Genomic DNA, 20,144 nt, shown 5'->3' on the forward strand with positions numbered 1-20,144 from the left:
GCGCAAGCGCAGATGTCAGGCGAAGTCTATGAGACACGCCCCTTCCTCGGTCTGTCAAGTGCAGCAACACAGCACAACTTTACGTTGAATTATTGCTCAGTATCACAAGTGAAGGTTCTCCATATCATGTGCTACACATAAATGTCATTTGTACCGTCACATCTGCTTTTAGAAGATGCATTTAGGCCCAGTGGTTAACATTTACAGGGATCTATTGTCAGCCTCCGGCAAAAATTGTATAATCACCGTTTTCATTATCTAAGAACAGTGTTTTTCAAACTATTTACACTATGTACCACTTCAGAAAATATTAAGCTTTTTTAAGTAAGTAGTCTGTTCAGCTATGGAAAGTTCATACAGGGGGTAGGTTTATTTATTGTTGATTGTTGTCGGCCACACTGTCTTCACAGTAAGGCACTGACTTACTGCATCACTGTTTAGCTCTCAACTAATCATGGATGACATACACTCACTGGCCACTTAATTTGGGTATACCTGTTCAACTGCACATTAACACAAATTATCTACTCAACTAATCACATGGCAGCAACTCAATGCATTTAGCCATGTAGACATGGTCAAGACACCCTGCTGATTTTTAAACCGAGTATCAGAATGGAGAAGAAAGGTGATTTGAGTGACTATGAACATGGCATGGTTGTTGCTGCCAGATGGCCTGGTCTGAGTATTTCAGAAACTGCTGATCTAGGGGGGGTTTTCACACACAACCATCTCTAGGGTTTACAGAGAATGGTCTGTAAAAGAGAAAATATCCAGTGAGTGGCAGATCTCTGGGCGAAAATGCCTTGTTGATGCCAGAGGTCAGAGGAGAATCTAAGCCTGAGAATGAGCCACTCATAACCACGTATGACACAGGACCTCTTCCACGGAGGCCGCCGTGCTGCACCCGACTTTCCTGTTTTTCACAAGTTTCAAGACCGCTCCAGGTTCTTCTACATGCTTGGAAAGGGAGGATGAGACATGTGGCATTCAACTGGTTGCAATCTACAAGCTTGCCACTGGATGTCACTAGATTCTACATACTCATCTCACAGCCATGTGATCATCCTTTACAGATTACATCTATTGTATCACAGTTCCAGTGATGCATCTCAAACATCAAGATGCAGTAGGTCCTGCAGAGTAAATAAATTACAACCAAGTTGAACTCTCCACAATTTAATCATGAAAGCATGAAGGCAATCATCACAGAATGAAGTCTTTAACAATAAAGCACTTAGAACAGTTCATCTGAAATGTAAAACAAAAACAGCTTCAACACAGAAAGCTTTTATGACTACAAACACATTTTTTAAATGACAACACAAAGTGAACACTTTTAGTGAGCTTAATCCTCTTCCTGTCTTACAGGCACAGAGGGAACAGAGGCTCAGAATTATACGAGCATGCTACAGGTTGTGCGACTGACGGATGTTTAGGGTATCTCGCAGCATCAGGTCACGGATGCGCCAAAGTGCATCTGCCATCGTCTTGTGGGCCCCCTTACTCTTCAGCCAGTGGGACGGTAGTCTGCTCTCTTGCTCTTTTGTCAGGCGCACATCTTGTTTTTGAACTGAAAGTGCACAAGTAAAACATTACACGCCTGGGGATTTTCATTTTACATTAATTTGTTAATTAGAACTAGTGACTATAAACCGTAAGAGGACCATTGAAAACATATTACCCTAAAAAAAATGAAAGCTTTCTTTATGGATTAATACTCAAATCAGGGGTCACTGATAAGTGGGATAGGCAAGACGCATAAACACATATCTCCAAAGCTACGTTAGCCAGTGTGATCGTTATTTTATGCAGACTTTAATCAGTGGAAATGAAAAACAAAATTAACCTGACAGGGTTTGGTCCCATTTGCTGATGGTAGAGGACTCTGCAGTAAGGCCCTCAATGTATCTAAGGTATGCCTCAGAGTGGAGCAGCCGCTGAGACTTGGCTGGTGGTGACACAAACACCGGGGTAGAGGGCTGCTGGAGCGCTGGTTGTCCAATCTGGTTTTGTCCTGGGTATGGTGGTGGAGCCTGCTGCCCTGGACCCATCAAACCCATCTAATGAAATGAAAATGAACTGTATTATTTCTCTGATTCAGACTGGAATGCACACAGCATTTCGTCTTCATTAATATCCTAATCTAATTAAAGCCCGAGCTTGGAACTGCTGCGTGTGTCAAATCTCACAAGTGTCAAGCAGTGGCTGCAGTGTACATCATCTGTTGATAAGGGCTTTAGGCACAAGGTTCACCATCCAAGCAATAGCAGGTTTTATGGGGTGTAAGTGGGACCAGCTGACCCAGGGCCCAGACTCACAAAGGTCGTCCATAAAGGATCCCATAACATCACACTCTACTTGCCCTCTTTGTTAATGTTTATATCAGATTATGTTCATTTTATCATTAATTTAGTTTGATATAAATTAATCTGTTGTACAAGTTGCACAGTGATATTCCAAGAAAAAAACAATACAAGACAAAACTTCCAAATTTACAAAGAAAAAAAAAAATCTTGTATAGTCTCTAAAAGTAAAGTCACAAATATATGATTAAAAAAACTCAAATTTATGAGTTTGATCTCTGATTTTTTTCATTCAAATGTTTTTCTCATAAATTTACCACTTCAATCTCAGAGAATACCTTTTTTTGTAAATTTAACTATTAAATGTTGGCTATTCTAAGTTTTTTTCATTTTTTTCATGGAACATTATCTCCCTCTTTTTTCTTACCTAATGACCCTAATATCATAAGCGGTTGTGGATCTGTGTCCCGTTTTCAATTAACAGGACTTTTTTTCAGGGATACTGTGCTACAGTCTACAAGGATTAAACTGCTATAAAAAAAAAAGATGGTCCACAGACATATTACAGTAGAAAAGCCTTTTCCTTTGTCTTTTTGTCCAGACTTCGCTGAGAAACACAAATAGCTATCTATTTTTGTGTGTGTCAGTTTGCAAGCATAGCAATTATGCAGAGCAGAGGAATAAGTCAATAATATTGCTGATTTTATTGATTACCACTGATTTTTTCATACTGTAGTCAAATTGTTGACAGAGAAGATGGTATTTTATTTTTACTGAGAAAAGGCTTGTTTATTAATGGAGACAGAAATCTATGGTGAGAGCTCTCCTTGGTACTGAAGTGATGTTAAAGTTGTTGCCCTTGTTGCAGAGCGCCTGTGTGGATTACTGCCTTGCACGCCCTCTCTGTGACATTTCACAGTGGTAAACTAGTAATAAACTCCAGTAACACTGGGCTGGGTGTGTTGATCCTGACATTTTATAAACATTCTGCAGTGCACCTGAGACTGGCAGACAACACGTTTCCCCCATTAGACAGTCACTATCCTCCAATATTATGGTGCTATATGAGAAAAATGTCAAAAATTCACTGTTGGATGGCTACAAAAGAACATGTATTACTATTATATATGATATGATACTTATACAAATATACTATTCAATACAAGAGCTGCAACAAGTAATTATTAAATGAATGAGCAACTATTTTGATAATCAATTAATCCTTTTGAGTACTGTTTTAAGGGAGAAAAGTCAAAATACTTTCAGCTTCTTATATGTGAATATTTTCTGGTTTCTTTACTCCTCTATGATAGTAAACTGAATACATTTCGGTTGTAGGCAGAAAAAGACATTTGAGGACATCATTTTGGGCTTTGAGAAACACATATTGACATTTTTCACAGTTTTCTGACATTTTATTGACCACATAACTAATCAACTAATTGAGAAAAATTACTTGACAATGAAAATAATCGTTAGCGGCAGCACTATTCAATATGCCACAATGCACAGTGTAAATACTGTACAATGGTTTACAATGATTCCTTTCATACAGAGTCATATTGATTACCTGGGACCCATGAATGTTTCCTGCTCCAGGTCCACCTCCCATTCCACTGGCACCTGTAGGGATATTCAACATCAAGACACAGTCAAAAAGCACAGTGGGACACTTGATATAGGTTTATCTTACCAATACTACATTCAAAGTCCAATACTGAAATTAAAAAGATTAATTTCAATGACATTAGAAAACTAAAGAATGCCAATTATGATTATATTAATTAAAATATCAGGTTTACATTTTTTTTGCTAATTGAAGACTCTGAATTTCTTTCATGGACACATTACCAACATGCCTACTGGTAATGAGCAGGACAAAGAACCAAGCCCCAGTTGAGGCTATTTGCTCACTCAAGGACCTTAGCCTATTGGTACAGGTAGCCCCTCCAACGAGACAGATTGGTAGACAGGAAGCAACTGCATGGCAGGCGGGGTGGCTATGACAGCACTCTTACCAAAGTGTGGCATTCCAGGAAATCCAGGCATAACGGGGGAGAGATGGTGGGGAAAGACAGGCACCCCCATGTGATGTGGTGGTATGCCAGTCATACTAACCATGCCTGCAACATGGCCCCGCAGGGGCATCATAGCTGGCCTATATGCACCCATCATACCTTGTTAGGAAGGAACAGTAGTAGCACAAGACAGCAACATGCATCAGTCAAACATGCATCAACTACTTCACTACCAAGCATGCAGAAGTATGGAAATATATATGCTTTCATATAATAATCACATCATTATAATAGATATGAATGGAAACAAAGGACACACAAATGAAAAATTGATGCACGTGCACTACTAACAAGCACTAATTCATTTTTAAGTCCCAATCCTCAAATGGTGTACAACAACCTTTCCACTTCATGTTCTGCATTCAAATACAGACATGTTGAGTCTACAATAATGTGATGGTGGAAGATAGTGATGTGTGGACTGCATTTACAACTGTTAATCTGCGGACAGGTTATAAAAAGTAACATTCTGAATAATCTGATCTGACTCTGATCTCATCTGATTAACCAGAAAATCACTATTGCAACTCATTCATTAATACAACAATGAGGAAATCCCCTGGAGAGCTTGTGCTGCTTGACATAATATAAAAGGTAATATACACAGCCTATGGGGACCAGTAGAAGTGCAGGTACAGGTCTCTAAATCAGAGAAAATAATATATTGGCTGGTGGATGATTTATGCGTGCATATGGATTCAGATGAACTCTGAGCCCATCCACACATCACTAGTTTAAGAATAAAGTACATACATATGCTGCACAGTACTTTTGGCGCCAGTACATACAAAGTATTGCACAACATCAAGGTCTGGGCTTTCAAATGATTTTTAGAGGCAACATGAAATTAAATCATGACACTGCAACATCACAAACATGCTGACAAGGGTGTAATTAGGAGACTTGAAAAATGAGAGTACATCTAGCAGTTCAGCTTCTTATTCCAGCCTTCTAGTGTACACTGGGGATCCATCTGCATCTATGAGGGGTTACCTGACACAGGCGTCATGCTGGGATTTAGCATCCCCATGGGGATTGGGGGAGGCACCACCCCCATCAGTGCCCCTACTGGGGTACCTGCTCTAGGGGACGTCTGATAGTGGGCCCTGTCACGCTCCTGCTGCTCTGCCACTTTAGCTGCTCGCTCTGAAGCCACAAAAGAGATGAGCATAGCATGTTAGCTGACATGGTTCATGATTTTTCAAACGTAAACTTTTGGATTAAGAGTAGAATTTAAATAAGTTCCACTTGCCTTCGTATTCTGCTTTCTTGGAGCTCTCCAGGTTCCTCCATTCTGTGCCAACAAGGCGGCTGAGCTCCCCGAAGGAGAAGTCTGGGTGCTGGGCTTTGATGACCGCTCGCATCTCGCTGCTGAACAGGATGTAGCCGCTCATGTTGATCTTTCGCTTCGAGCCCTCCTTCTTTGAAAGGCCCTTTATGGATTTTGGTGTGGACTGGCAACCAAATACAGGAGAAGTAATCACAAAAATGCTATAAGCCACATAATTATTACATTAAGTTAAATACTTCCATCCTCACCTGCGGAGGTGTGTAAGGCATGATATCCATGTCACTAGACATGGAAGACTGCATCTGAGGAAGAGACTGATCCCCGAGGTCGCCATCATCATCCCCAAGATCCTCTAGCTCCTCATCTGTCATATCAGCAAACTTGGCCTCCAGTTCTTCAATTTTTCTGTCCAAAAGAGGGGATGGCTCCTTCTGGGGCACTATGAGCTTCCTGTATAAGACAACCAAAAAAATATATTTATCCACCTTTTGCAAATAAACCCTTCAGTTAGAAAGAATTGGCTGCCATACTTTAAGTTACTCTAGTCATTATCATAAAGTTATTCCTATCACAGGCATTAACAATCACAAAACAACACAACCAAAGATTCACCTACATAGAAGGATAAAATGTTTCTGTATTTAGGACCAGCACATTTACTTTGTAGTTCTTTAAGTTTTTTGTCTTCCCTCTTCCACTGCCAACAGTAACATTAACAGTTCACTTAAAGCTTGTACAGGTTTTCACCTAAAGTAGTAGATTTCATCCTCCACCACCTTCCCAGAGAGTGAAAAGCGCTTGAGACCCTTGAACTTCTTCATCAGCTTCTCACTCTCAATGTAGCGGCTCTCACAGAGCAGGACATTCTCTTCAGGCACTTCAGTTGGTCGACATGACAGGTAGTCTTTGAAGGAGGACACTATACACTTCCCTTCGAAACAAGAAAACTCACTCAGTGAATACACTGAATTATTTCGATCAGCTAAGTAAATTGAACTTTACACTTTTTGAGAGGACAAAGTTTTTGATATTCAGTTCAACCTAAAGCACAGTGTGGAGGATACCTATGACACAGGTCATTGGACAAGTCTCTTCGAGATTGCTGAGGAACACTTCCTTCTTGTAGAACATCTTAGTGGGCTCATGCTCTGTTTCCTCTGGATGGATGAAGATTGGACCAAAGAAGTAGCCTGCTCCATCTCGCATCCACATTTTCTCAATTCTGTTGAAAGTATTTAAACCAAATCAGGTACATTAGCCACATAGGAAATCAGAGAACCTTTGTACATTTGCAAACACACTACCATGCCATTGAGCTCCTTGTGTTCCACACTTCCCAACCATCCCAAATTAAAAGGTGGCCTGTGGCCATGATTGACAGGAAGGAGGTGACATATATCCCATGGTCAGTTGAAAAGAAAGAACCGAAGTCCTTTGCATTAATTAGCAAGTTTGTTTTTAATTAAAAAAATCATTTCCATGCACTACAGAGCATGCACAACAATTCAAATACACTATACTGAAATCATGTGCTGTAAAGCATATAAATGTATTTACTCTACCTGCCCACTCGGTGGCGAACTAGCCCATGCGAAGCAATGTAAACACAGTCTCCCACTTTCAGCCACAGGTTATTGTAGCAGAGCTGCTCATAGTACTGACAGCCTGGCTCCCCATTGGTCATATCCATTGTAACATCCTCTCTCTCCTGCAGACACAAATAGTTTTTCTGACTTTAGTCTGTGTTATTTTATGTGTACTCTGCCATTTCCAGGGGAAAAAAATAATAAACAAACTGGCTGTTACCTTGTCTACAATAACATCTACCATTTTGGTTTCCTCAGTCACTTCTGGTGGTTTCTCCTCTTGTTTGGTGGCAAACATGGACGCCACACGGACGACAGGCAGAGGTACCTCTCTGGGAAGGAACCGAACAGAGCTCAGGGGCATGGCCCACATCTTGATCTTCTTGAAAGACTTGGACTTAGCAGAGTAGCGTGACTCACACACGTAGACATCATCTGCTCTGAAGCCCTCTGGGTGAAGTTTGAAGTACTCCTTAAATCCCACACACCATAAATGTTTGGTCAAAACACAAAGAGCCAATGCTCAAAAACCTTTATACTTAAAACTATTTCTAACAAACGTATAGGAAAAGGACAGCATTTACCTTTACAAACATGACCACACATTTGCCCAGAATCTTGCTGACAGGAGCTTTGTTGTAATAGTCACTCTTAAAAACTTCCTTCTCTAAGAACTTCCTTGTGGCGAGATGAAATGTTTCATTTGGCCTGTAGAACCAGCAACCGTACAGCCACTTCTCACCTACATTTATTAGAGGTGGAAAAAAAACTGAATAAATTAGAACTGGTCTTAATAAAAACGATGTCTAACTGACCCAGAGCACAAACTGAAGGTACTGTACATAACAAAAAATCTGGCAGAAAATATAAATATGCCTTTCATACAAAAAATACTAATAATGAGGCTCACCAGTGTCATCTTGCCAAAGTCGTTCAATGTAGATGATGTGAGGCTGGAGGTTTGACTCTGCAGGCTCCACATACACATAGTCTCCCACGTGGTACATGCTGTCTTTGAAGCTGCAGTCCTGACTGTATGTGCGTTGCAGGTTGGCCTGCCATGATCCTCCAACAGAGTCTTCTCTCTTCTCGGCTTCTGGAAATTCACAACTCAGTAAAATAATCCCACAGTATATGCTGAGACAATGCATGATGGAACTTCTATGGACTATAACTTTCAATATACTTTATATTAAACACAATACCCCTTTTTTCCTCTTCCCTCTTGATTTTGTCTTCTTCAAACTCCTTGGGAAGTTTTTCTTTCTTCTCCTTCTCCACATCACTGTGCAGGTGTTTGGAGGTGTAGCTGAGAGCAGGAGACATCAGGATCTCTCCATTCTTACACAGCTCATCTCTGATCCGTATGAAGAACTGCTGCAGCTCCACAGCATCTTCAAAGATCTCGGAATCTGTCCTGTAATGAACACATAGTGTAAGAAAACTTTGGATTTCATTTAATACAATGATCATGCAACATCAATGACTAAAAATCTGATGACACAACTGATTTGACAGTACCTCACCTATTTAATCTTCGGGCCTTTTCCAGCACTTCAAACATGTGATCCTGGAACACGTCAAGCCTCTTATACCTCCCTCGATCCACATTAGTCCTGATTATCTCAAAATTGAGTCGTGGCTTCTCTGGGTTTGCAGGATCTTGGGCAGGAATCTCAGCAAGTGAATCACTGTAGCACCGGCCCTCGTCATCTTGGTGACCAAGCACAGAGACAAAAAGACTGCGGATGAGTTCCTGGATCAGTCGTGGCACATCAGGCACGTGGGCGTCATCTCCTCCCTCCAGGTCACGCCTCGTCTCTAACAGCACCCTGTGCAGCACAAGCGCATCACGGTAAATCAGAGATTCTGGCTCATTGTAAGTGCAGGCGTTGTTGAACATGAGCACCAAGTCTTCCACCAGTGCGTCCACATCCTGATACTTATTAGCCAACATGTGGCTCTTGATCTTCTCCATGTCCACAGGTTTCTTGATGGCAATGTAGTAATCAGGCAGCTCGGCACGAGATGGCAGCCGCAGGAAGATGGTACTGAGACGACGGCCCCGCTTATCTATGTAGTTCTTGACAGCTTCATAAAGCTCATTCAGCTTCTGCTGCAAGGGTGTTAAGTACTTTGACTTCTTCAGAGTGATGCTGTTCTTTCCTGCAGTCACATGAAATGTGTGTGTTAATGGAAAACAATTTTCCCACTGCTTGATAGGCAACAAAGTCACACATTTACTTTGATTTGATTCAAACAAGTGACATACTTATTTTCAACTTTGGGGACATCATGTCATCGTCATCTGTCGCTGGCCCAAGATCCCTCCGCCTGTCTTTCATAATCTTCTCTAAGATGTCAGCATCATTGTAGACCTTGAACACAGCAAAGAGGTTCATCATGAGGAGCTCCTGGTTCCTCAGATCAAATTTCACTCTGACCTTGAAAACAGTTAATTTAACCTTTGTCAACATTTCGATTTCCTTCTTAGTCTGTCTACTAGGGCTGTACAGACTAGTTCAAGCTTTGTTCATAATGCTGACATACAAATTCTAAACTAACATTATTCTAAATTAACATTATCATTGATTGATTGGTCTGCCAATTGTTTTCACACTTAATCAACCAATTGCTTAGTCTAAAAACTATCAAAAATTGTGATGCTGCTTACCTAGAGCCCAAACTGATAATATTCATTTACTATCATGAATGAAACAGTAAAGAACAAGAAACCAAATATTTTACCTGGGAGCCTTCTTCATTGTAGTGTCGAGCATTGCGAAACATCAGCTTCATATCTTCCACCATTGCATCTTCAGTCATGTACTTGTCTGAGCGGATGTTGTGTTCAATGGTCCTGAGGTCCATTGGTTCCAAGATGACCTTGTAGTAGTCAGGGTAGTCCTTCTTTGAGGGTTTGACCATGAAGAGGTCACACAGTCTCCGACCGGTACCAGCTTCTCGTGCCTCGGTCACAGAGGCTAACAGGACTTTCATTCGGTTTTTCTTTGTGTTTTTCTTGTGACTGGAGACAAAATACACATCAAACTCACACAAAACAACAAAGCAGATAACAACGTAGATTTGAGCAAGTAAAATGTGACAAAGTGCAAACCTTTTTCTCTTTGTGCTACTGGTGTCAGACGTTGCAGAGGAGAGCATGCTGTCTCCATCATCATCATCTCTCTGCAAAAGCTCCTTTCTCTTCATCTAGACATATAATAGGTAATACATGCATCAAATGGTTATAATGACTTAAAAATACCACAACTACACAAGTATGCATTGGACTGACCTGCTGAATGTGCTGGAGTTTGAGTGCACGCTTGTAGATGGACGAGTGAGGAACATTGTAGCGTTTGGCATTCTCGAACATCAGCGTCAGATCAGAGTCGACATGCTCAACACTCTCATACTCATTGCTCTTCATCTTGTTCCTGTGGGGAATTACGGGCTCTCACATTTGGGAAGGAGGGCACAGAAATACTCTACTGTACAGTGAGTGTGTGTGATGCCGTAAGGGGTAGAAAATAAAAAAGAGAGAATGTTGGTGAAACAAAATAAAGCAAATCAATGATGAACAAATCAGAAAAAGATGAAGCAAAGCAGAATGGGTTTTCATCCAAATTTTTTCAATTTGAATGTTTTTGATAAATAACTGCTTGGAAATTTCTATATTATTATTTCTATATTATTGCCACTAACCTCTACTAAAGCAATATAAACTATTGTAAAGCATTTATTTATCAAACTACTTTATCTAAGCCATATTTTAACTTTTTCTGATATGAGTTATCTGAAATGAATTCACATAATCTACTCACAAACCTCAATCTTGCTGATAATTTACATTTTATATCTAAAAATATTTGAAAATGTGACCTAAAATTCACTTGGCTGAAAAACATATAAAGTATGGAAAAATTAAAAACGAAATAGAGACATATCTCATTTAAATCGACACCAAAGGAATAATTTGGATTATTTAATGAACAGTCAGTTATTTATTGTATTATCAGTGTATTACCTGCAGTAGATGCAGGTCAGCATGCACAGTTTCAAGAAGCAGAGATGGACGCCAGCATAGAAGCTAAGCAATGAACTGCTGTGGATGGGATCAGCAACAAAAGGTAAAAGGTATTTTAGCCACTTAAAAAAGGTCTATCTGGAGTGCCTCTATAGCTCAGTTGGTATAGTGTGCACCCCATGTACTGAGGCTGTTAGTCCTCTGCAGCGGCTGCCAGTTCAACTCCTACCTGCAGCCCATTTGCTGTGTGTCATCCCCTCTCTCTTCACCCCCTTTCCTGTCATATCTTCAGCTGTCCCTATGATTAAAAGCAAAAGCCCAAAAAATTATCTTAAAAAAAAAACTTGACCGACAGACAGCCTTTTCAGACACAAAACTGCTGTTAGACAAGCCAGCGGTAGAACGACAACTTCTGTGTTCAGCGAGGTAAAATTCCTGTTTTTGTCTATGAAGTTTGGTTGTTTTGGAGAGAGTGACATTTGGCTTATATAACAGCAATTTGCAACTCATCTGAAAAGGCTGTCTGATGACAAAGTGGGAAGCGAAAATATTCTAAATATAGTGTAAAATTAAACTAACATTGATTTCTTCAGGTGGATCTTTTTAAAGTAACTAAAGTAAACCATTTGTTGCTGAACCTGTCCACAGCAATTCTTTGTTTGGTGCCCTTCTCCTAACTCCAAAAGTGGGGACGTGCTGACCTGCATCTACTGCAGGTAATGCACCGACTATTGATAAGTGTCTCATACAAACCCACTTCAAATAATCTAAACTATCCCTTTAAATCCCTCAATGAATACTGAATACTTTATTTTCATAGACTGAATCTTCTAATGTTTAATTAACTCTTAGATGGATGTTGAGTTCAGGTAGTGACACCAGTAAAGGTGAAAAACATGAAGACAGAATGAGTATTAAATGAGTCTGGCCCTTGTGGACATAAACATATGAAAACACACAGAGTTAGATTAGTATGTGTCATACTTGATCTGATGGAGGCAGATGGGTTGACTGATCTGGTGGTAGTAGTCAGGGTAGTCCTTCCTGGAGGGCAGCTGCAGGAAAGGCTCAGAGATCAGCTGACCCTGGCTATTCCGGGCACCTCGCACAGCCTCATACAGCTGGAAGATGGGATTACTCATGTCCATGTTGGAAGTCAAACTCTCTGCCTCAGACTCCCCCTCATCATAGTGGACGGAACCTGTGAAACACAGGAAGACATGAATAAATAATGACACACCCATCAATTATAACAGTTAACTGTACAGAGCATCTTCATCAATGCCCAGTGGAAGCATGTGTGTGTTTGATGAAGATAAAGAGGTGAATACATACCAGAAAGAATGCCCTCGTCATCACTTTCATACTGAAGAGCCATGGTGATGGCTGAGAGTCGGTCTCCCTGGGCCGACCTTTTGTTCCTGACAGAGATGGACAGAAGAAGAAGAAGAGCGCCAGAGTTAAAATCAAAGGTCAACATGACTTATTGCAAATTATTCCCAGTATTGTCTCCTGTTCACCTGATGCGAATGCTGGACTTGATAGGTTCTCCATGTTCCATCTCAGACCTCTTTTGTGCAAAAATCTTTTTGATGGTGTTTGCATCCTGTAACAAATGAATAGATCATAGGTATGTACAGTATGTCAAACACTCCAGGTGACAACCAATATGTATTATACTCCAAATTACACACTCACCTTAAACACTTGAGATCCAGGCTCATTGTAGGTTTTGGCATTCTTGACCAGCAAGTCTATATCTTTAGCCATCAAACTGACACTCCTGTAGTGGCCCAACTAAAAGCAAATATATTTATTCGAAATTTTATCAACAAAATGTTGTAAGAAATAATGAAAAATGCATATTTAATGGTGGTGATGTAATACCTGAATCTTTTGAGCGATGATTTTCAGATCTATAGGTTCCTTAATGATGGCGTAATAATCTGGGTATTGCTAAATGAAAAAAGATAAACTAAGCATCAAAGCAAAGTCACTCATTTTATTCGTAATGTCTTTAGTCACACTGAGGGTGCTCATACCATTTTGGAGGGAAGCTTCTGGAACAGCTCACTGACCAGACGGCCAGTGGGCTCAGTGTAAGACACCACAGCATCAAGGAGCTGCTCAAGGACCTCTTTCAAGCAGGTAGGTGCACTCTGTCACACACAGGTGAGGAAGGTTAGGAAAAGTAAGGATATACAGTGTCATAATCAATGATGTACAATATTCTGTTTATACATTCAAACTACACTGAAGAATAACTCAATTATGAGTCCACAATAATGACTATTAGATATCATTTATATAATATTATTTTTCACAAAAAGAATTTACAATTCACAAGCTTTATAACATCCCATTGAGATCAATGAGGTATATAAAAATACCATAATCAGTAGGGCTGGGTACTGGTACTGAATACCTTTAAGGTATCGATTAAAATAACCCAGTACCAAGTAGTATTAAAAATCCCCCAGTCAAATGATACCTGCATTCAATCCTTTTGGTACCCAGATCTAGAAAATAATTACTATTTATAGAGTTTTGTGCACAACCAATCACCACAAGCATTCTTCAAAAAGAGGAACCTTCGAAAAAAAAGTACTCAATGAAGTACTCTATTTGTACTGATATCACTTTAAGGGTATTGGTATTAATACTGGAATTGTAATTTTTAAACAATATCCCACCCTAACAATCAGTAATGTATCTCATTAAAAGACCAAACCACCTCTTCCCTACTGTCAAAACAGCATCTTAGTAAGATACTGTGAACTGATTCAATAGTTTAGTAAACTGGATTCTAACCTAAAGATGAATATTATTATAGAAAGAAACAAAAAAAAAACAAACAAACAATGCTAGCCTAGCTTACTAGTAGGCCTAATGTTCTCTTTCAGGTATTCATAAAGGGTTTTTATTTTCATATTTACATTTTTCCTAACTGCAAGTCAATACCTTGAACTGAACATTAGGCCTAACAGCAAGCTTAACGGTGATTGTTTTATTTCTATCTAACTACTGGCCCTATATTTGAAGAGCATCTGATTTTTCATGTTCATATTGCCAGCAAAACTTTTTTGATCCAATGCAACACTCCTTATTTTTTAATGAATATTATATCATTTAATAAATCTATTTTATCATTAATATGTGTAACTGTTACCTCATCCTCAGTGGACCCTCCTGGATTGTCTTGCACATCGTATCCATCATCATCATCCTCATCATATTCCCCGCGCTGAACAAATTCATTTTTGGTTCGCAGGTAAAGATCCCACAGTTTACAAGCTGCTCTGTACTCAGGACTGTCAGACTACATGGACATAAACAATACAAATTCACATAGAGTCATAGCCTGAGTTATGCAAAGATATAATTTCTGTCCACAAACGTATATACAATTTTGTACCTTATCACAATTTTTTTTTACCTTATAGTATGTTTTTGCATTGTTGAATAACAGCTGGAAGTCACTTGTGAGTTGTTCTACATCATCATACTCCTCCATCTTTAATTTCTGCTGAATCTTCATCATGTCAATAGGTTGAGAAACCACATGGTAATAGTCCGGTTGATTCCTGTAAGAAATGGGGAAAATGTGTTAGATTACTGATATTAAAGGATGTAATTATTTGCACATAGCCTCTCTAATAACTACTCATCCCTTTCCTTACCTTCGTTTGGGGGCTCTGATGAACAGCTCACACAACATCCTGCCCTGGTCGTCCTTGTAATCTCTGATTGTGTTGTACAGCTCATGGCATACAGCAATCTGCAGAGTAGGGATTAAATACTGAAAACATCCATCCACATCCTTTTTCATGTCAACTACTTAATCTGTGAAGGAATTCTGACATTATGTCAAAAGAAAATCAGTGACTGAAATTTGTATAGAAAGAAATTACAGGATCCACAGTTGGAATGTTTGAGATCCTTCTCCTCTTTCTCCCAATTGAAGACACTAACGATGAAGTCTGGCTATCGTCAAAATCTCCTCCACTCACACTGCTAGAGGGGGATGTCGCCCTTCTCCTTTTCAAGGCCATGGCGAACCCCTGAGGTAAAGAACCATGGAGAAAATCTTACATTGGAGTTACAAATATCACATTTGCAGTTTTCCAGCCGTATCTAAACAGTGTGACACAATGATTATGTGACAAAATAATCTCAAAGACGGACACTGACTGTGCTCAGTTACAACTGCTGATTGGTTTGACCCCCATGCCACAACATGATACTGAATAGCTCTCCTCTGAAAAGTAGGGCCATTCCACTGCAAACCACTGTTCCTAAGATAAGCTTAAGATAAACTAATTTCATTTTTAAAATCTGAGCACATAGCTCTTTTATATAACTAAAGTTATAATTAGTATTACTTTTCTGTCCTGTTCAGTGAGTTTGCTCACTTTAGTTGTTGCCAAGTTTGCTAGAAGTCAGAAGCTGGACATTTACAGATGAGACATGACATGCACATGATGTATTATTAAATGCACCAAATATATGAGACCAAACATCAAAAGTTGGTTTGAGGTCTAAAAACGGCCTCCTCCTCCTCATGACTACTGCTGCGAATGGGAGGCTATGATTAACAATACAGAAGAACTGAGCATTTTTTACCAGTAGGGTTTTTCCCAACACACATTCTGATTTGCTGTGGTAAGTAAGACACAGGTGCTACTAATTACATTAGGTCTAACAATGTTGAAAACATTGTTTTCAAGTCTCCTAGTGAGCACTTTATTGACCATGAAATGACATCAGCTACATCACACATGTCAAACTCAAGGCCTGCGGGCCGCATCTGGCCCATGATACAATTATATACGGCCCGCAAGATAATTTCACGTGTCTATTATGAATGGCCCACCGGTAAATAGCACTCCCACCAACCATATTACAAATCCCACAATGCACTGCAACAGCTGCCACGCAAATCAAGACCTGTGCACCAACCCCTCTTCCCACTGCTTTAATGACACACTGATCAGTGGTCAGCGGATGAATGCATCAGTCAGCGCTTTTACAGTGACACTTAAATTAGCCCCCAAAATAAACAGCCAAACAAAAAGTGGACTTTCAGGGACTTTCAAAGCAGGTGGGAGGCAGAGTACCTGTTGTCAACATCGAAACCTGTGTGCCTTGTTTGTGGAGCTAATGTGGCCGTAAAGAATCTGAGTGTCACAGCAGGCTATGTTCACAATTTTATAGTGGCAGAAGAGATAGCCAATTCAGCCCAGCCATTTTTACAAGAGAGTCTTTGAAGCGCTGCATGATTAAAGTGTGCAACATCTTGTGTCCAGACAAAAAGCAAGCATTTTCAAATGTAAGTCTCTGCAGACATACTGTTGCTGATTGGATATGTCAGCTTAATATGTGATCTTAAATATTCTCAGCTGAAATAATCTCATTTTGCTTTATGTTATTGCTGAAGAAAAAAACATTTTATTTATTTTACTGAGGAAAAAGTTGTTGCAGTCTGGCTGTTCAAATTCATATTTGTTCATGTTAATGTTAATCCTGTTTGGCCCGCGATGTAGACTGTTTAAAATTTTGGCCCCTTCTGTAATTTGAGTTTGACACCCCAAAGCTACAAAGAATTCACCCATCATTCATTTTATTATTTACAACAGTGCTTTCATACTGTGACATGTCAAAATATTTCCATTAAAGAAGGCTGATAATGTTTCTGTCTCTGGATTGTACTTTTCATTAGCCCATTTATGGGTTCGACATTAACCATGGCCCTGTAGCCTGTGGCCACAAAAACTTACTCTGTAGCCAATTTTTTCAGTTATGCCCAAACTGTAAGCCTTTGCCAAAACAACCTTACTGTTCCACAAACATCCCGATTCCTTTGCGCCTTTTTATTCAACAGTCCACGAAAACAGCCTAAGTGTTTGTTGCTGGCTAGCAACTGATATGTCGGGCTACGATAAACCAGCAACAAAAATTTAGGAGTGAATAGAAACAGGTGTTAAAATAAAAAATACGTAATATATTTGCTGTGCTTAATCATAAAGTGACCATGATATGTAGGGGTGTAACGATTCACTCATGCGACTTTAATGTGTTAGATACGAGTGCATCGGTTAAGACGCCCTGCATCGGTAAAAAGCTGAACATGAATCGGAAACAAATCGATGTAGCACTAACGTATCGATACATCTCATTAGGATGCGCGTACGTTTTATTTTGGGACCAGGGAGCTGCCACTGTAACTTTCCTCCGTCTTCTCTCTCCCGCTGTCTCTCCCTGCACCGCTCTCGCTGGACGCCTGCTGCCGCGCTCACAAAAACAAGCGCTCCCTCCTCCCTCTCCTGTGTCTCCTCTTCATTTGCTCAAAACAGACCGTGCTGAAAACAGCGACAGAAGTGACACTGTACCGCGTCGCACCCCCAAACTTTCATAACGCTTAAGTGTAGAATAAGTTCGGGTTTTATAAGAAAGATGAGAAACGCTGCTGCAGATCATTTATACAAAATGTGTCTGACAGCAGAGAACAGAGACACGAGTCTGACCCACAGAGACGTCATGTCAGTGTGAGAGCAGGTAACACTGAGCATCACTGTCCCTCCACACTGATCCAAACCACAGCAGTCTTCATATGAAACAGAGCAGCAGATCGTCTTACTGCAAAAATACTGATATTTTAAACAGTTTTAAAGTTACTCATTTATCTCATCTCATTTACACGAGACTCATAATAAGATATAAACATCACTGTAATGTCTCCTCTCAGTCTGTACTGTTACTATATTTAGTAAAACTATCAGGATTTTTTGGCAACTAACAGCACTCTACAAATGTAGCATTAATTGAATCAAAATGTAAAGACTGACACATTGCATTGTCTTGTATTGCGTCATATCACATCGTATCGTGACAGAGCTGAATCGTATCGAACCGAATCGTTGGCCACTGAAAGATTTATAAAATATATTGTATTGTTGAACATATATCGAGATACGTATCGAATCGTCTCAGTCAGTGAGATACACACCCCTAATGATATGTCATCAGAGACTGAAATACTGGCCTCTATGACAACAATGCTACAGCCAGCCCACTGTTCTTTGCAATTTCTATTCTGGTGAAAATGTCTGTTTTTGTTTGCCCATTCACATTCATGCACTTGCATAGCATCAAAAAATAATATTGAACGTTCACAAAATGAGTTAGCGTCTGGGTCGTAAGAAATCATTAGTAATCTTTCAGAAGGGTGGGTGGGGAGAACATTTTACTTCAACCATAGATAGGGCCTCAACCTGTTGCTAATTTAAATGTCTAGAATTTAACACAACTATTGACATGTGGCAGTAGGTGCCACCAGTTTCCTCAACTAGCCTTAACTTCTTTTTACATAAGTTTACATTTGGACCATCAAAAATGTATTTTGGCCACCAAATTTAGGGGCTTGGTGACCTGTGAGGCTAGTGCTTGAAAATCCCTGTATATTTTACAGCTTAATTTTTACATGTAACTAGTTCTCTAAAAAAGGCAAGGGGATATTTTATTTAATTACAGTTAATTCTTTTACTTTTCTGGATTTCTTTATCGTCATTGAGCATATCATTATAAATGCTCACATTATTTAGACTGGAGCAGAGCCATAAGGATAGGATCCTCACATGATGAGTAATTTCATGTCACCCAAAATGAACTCTGAACCTCTTGAACCCTAATAACATGCTTTTCTCGAGACAAATGGACACGCTTATTGCATTTTGATTAAGTCTCCTCTCAGATAGAAACAGATAAGCAATCAATTGTGTTCTTCAGACGTTCTGGTCTCCTCGCAGGTTTTATGTTCAGATTATACAGGTGACAGCCACAGAAGCTGATCAGTAACGCTGTCACCTGGAATAACATTTCTTTCCACGAGCACCAATGGATGCAGGCAGTCTGGAGGTTTGACTAACCAAACCGCTATAACCGCTCCCATTAATGTCATCTGTGTTAACTAGCAGCGGGCAGACTGCAGTCTAGGGTGCTCACATCAGCAGTAAGCTAGCATAGAGAGCAGCAGCTGTCCTCCTACCTGTCACTCAGTGTGGACAGGTACACACCACACAGCCGCTAACGTTAGCTAACCTCCAGTTAACGGTTAGCCTTCAACATCATCTAAGCGTTAGTTAGAGCCCAGACAAAGGCATCACTGTAACAGCGTCTAACGTTACAAAGCTACCGTTAAGTAAAGCGACGACACTTGGATGGAAAATATTTCTGTTTAGTAAACGTTATATTTCCCTCCACTTCACATAGTTGTGCGCTTACCTTCTGTGGGCACGTTACTAGACCCACAAAATCTTAACCATGAAGAAAACCAATCACTTATCGATTTTAGACAGAGGGACACAAGTGTGAGGCTAGCGAGAATTCAACGGCCACTTCCGCTCCGTCACCTTCAGAATAAAAGCGCATACTGTTTCGACGTATTTTTAACTGCGTTTTGCAAAATTATAATTATGTCCCCCCCTATTTTCACTCAAATTTGGGATTCATTTGATAAGTGAGTCGCATAATGACAACCAGTGGTCATTTTAGTACTTATAAACAATATTCATTGCACAATTAAGACAATAAAATGTTTAAGCCACGACGTCGCTGCCAGACTTCCTGTTACTTAAATGTCGTTTTACACATCATCAACCTCGCCATTAAACCTCTCCTTGTCGGCTGAAAAGAACCACTTCAGCTGTCTAACCAAACTACACCTACACCAGTGGCCATTGTCATAAACATGAATCCTGTTTTAAATCATATTGTGGAAATTTGTTGTTGGAAACATTTGCTGTTACCATGTCAACCAACTGTCACGAAATTTCAAAATGACAATAAAAGCACAAG

The 20,144-nt window shown here is 39.9% G+C and overlaps 1 protein-coding gene across 2 annotated transcripts; it reads right to left on the reverse strand.

The window, feature by feature from the left end:
• Nucleotides 1-1,163: 1,163 nt before the first annotated feature.
• On the reverse strand, nt 1,164-19,695 carry LOC146331639 (protein polybromo-1-like). 2 transcript variants are annotated; one of them, XM_084733855.1, is made up of 29 exons: nt 15,203-15,348; nt 14,972-15,069; nt 14,728-14,875; nt 14,461-14,610; nt 13,334-13,450; nt 13,179-13,247; nt 12,990-13,088; nt 12,812-12,897; nt 12,627-12,712; nt 12,276-12,492; nt 10,560-10,701; nt 10,380-10,474; nt 10,010-10,289; nt 9,534-9,639; nt 8,788-9,427; nt 8,467-8,678; nt 8,172-8,357; nt 7,846-8,003; nt 7,482-7,733; nt 7,238-7,383; nt 6,740-6,897; nt 6,423-6,606; nt 5,924-6,125; nt 5,637-5,838; nt 5,378-5,530; nt 4,325-4,483; nt 3,877-3,929; nt 1,850-2,063; nt 1,164-1,573 (listed from the first exon to the last, which is right to left on the reverse strand). In XM_084733855.1, the coding sequence occupies exons 1-29, from the start codon at nt 15,341-15,343 to the stop codon at nt 1,410-1,412; spliced, it is 4,917 nt and encodes a 1,638-aa protein (XP_084589981.1). In that variant the 5' UTR covers nt 15,344-15,348; the 3' UTR covers nt 1,164-1,409. The 2 variants fall into 2 exon arrangements, with proteins under 2 accessions (XP_084589981.1, XP_084589973.1); XM_084733847.1 differs by lacking the exons at nt 1,164-1,573; nt 1,850-2,063; nt 3,877-3,929; nt 4,325-4,483; nt 5,378-5,530 and adding an exon at nt 19,572-19,695 and having other exon boundaries at nt 5,590-5,838; nt 15,203-15,352.
• Nucleotides 19,696-20,144: the final 449 nt, after the last annotated feature.

This window comes from Lutjanus erythropterus, chromosome 2 (genome assembly GCF_056507025.1).
Source record: "Lutjanus erythropterus isolate fLutEry1 chromosome 2, fLutEry1.hap2, whole genome shotgun sequence".
NCBI classification, from domain to species: domain Eukaryota; kingdom Metazoa; phylum Chordata; class Actinopteri; order Lutjaniformes; family Lutjanidae; genus Lutjanus; species Lutjanus erythropterus.

Excerpts from the sequence above, each read along its gene's own strand:
- LOC146331639 (XM_084733855.1), bottom strand. The coding sequence starts at position 15,343 with ATGGCCTTGAAAAGGAGAAGGGCGACATCCCCCTCTAGCAGTGTGAGT. Across the intron at positions 8,358-8,466 it reads GAGGGAAGAGGAAAAAAGGG|AAGCCGAGAAGAGAGAAGAC; the intron begins GTATTGTGTTTA and ends GTGAATTTCCAG. Across the intron at positions 8,004-8,171 it reads ACTTTGGCAAGATGACACTG|GTGAGAAGTGGCTGTACGGT; the intron begins GTGAGCCTCATT and ends TAATAAATGTAG.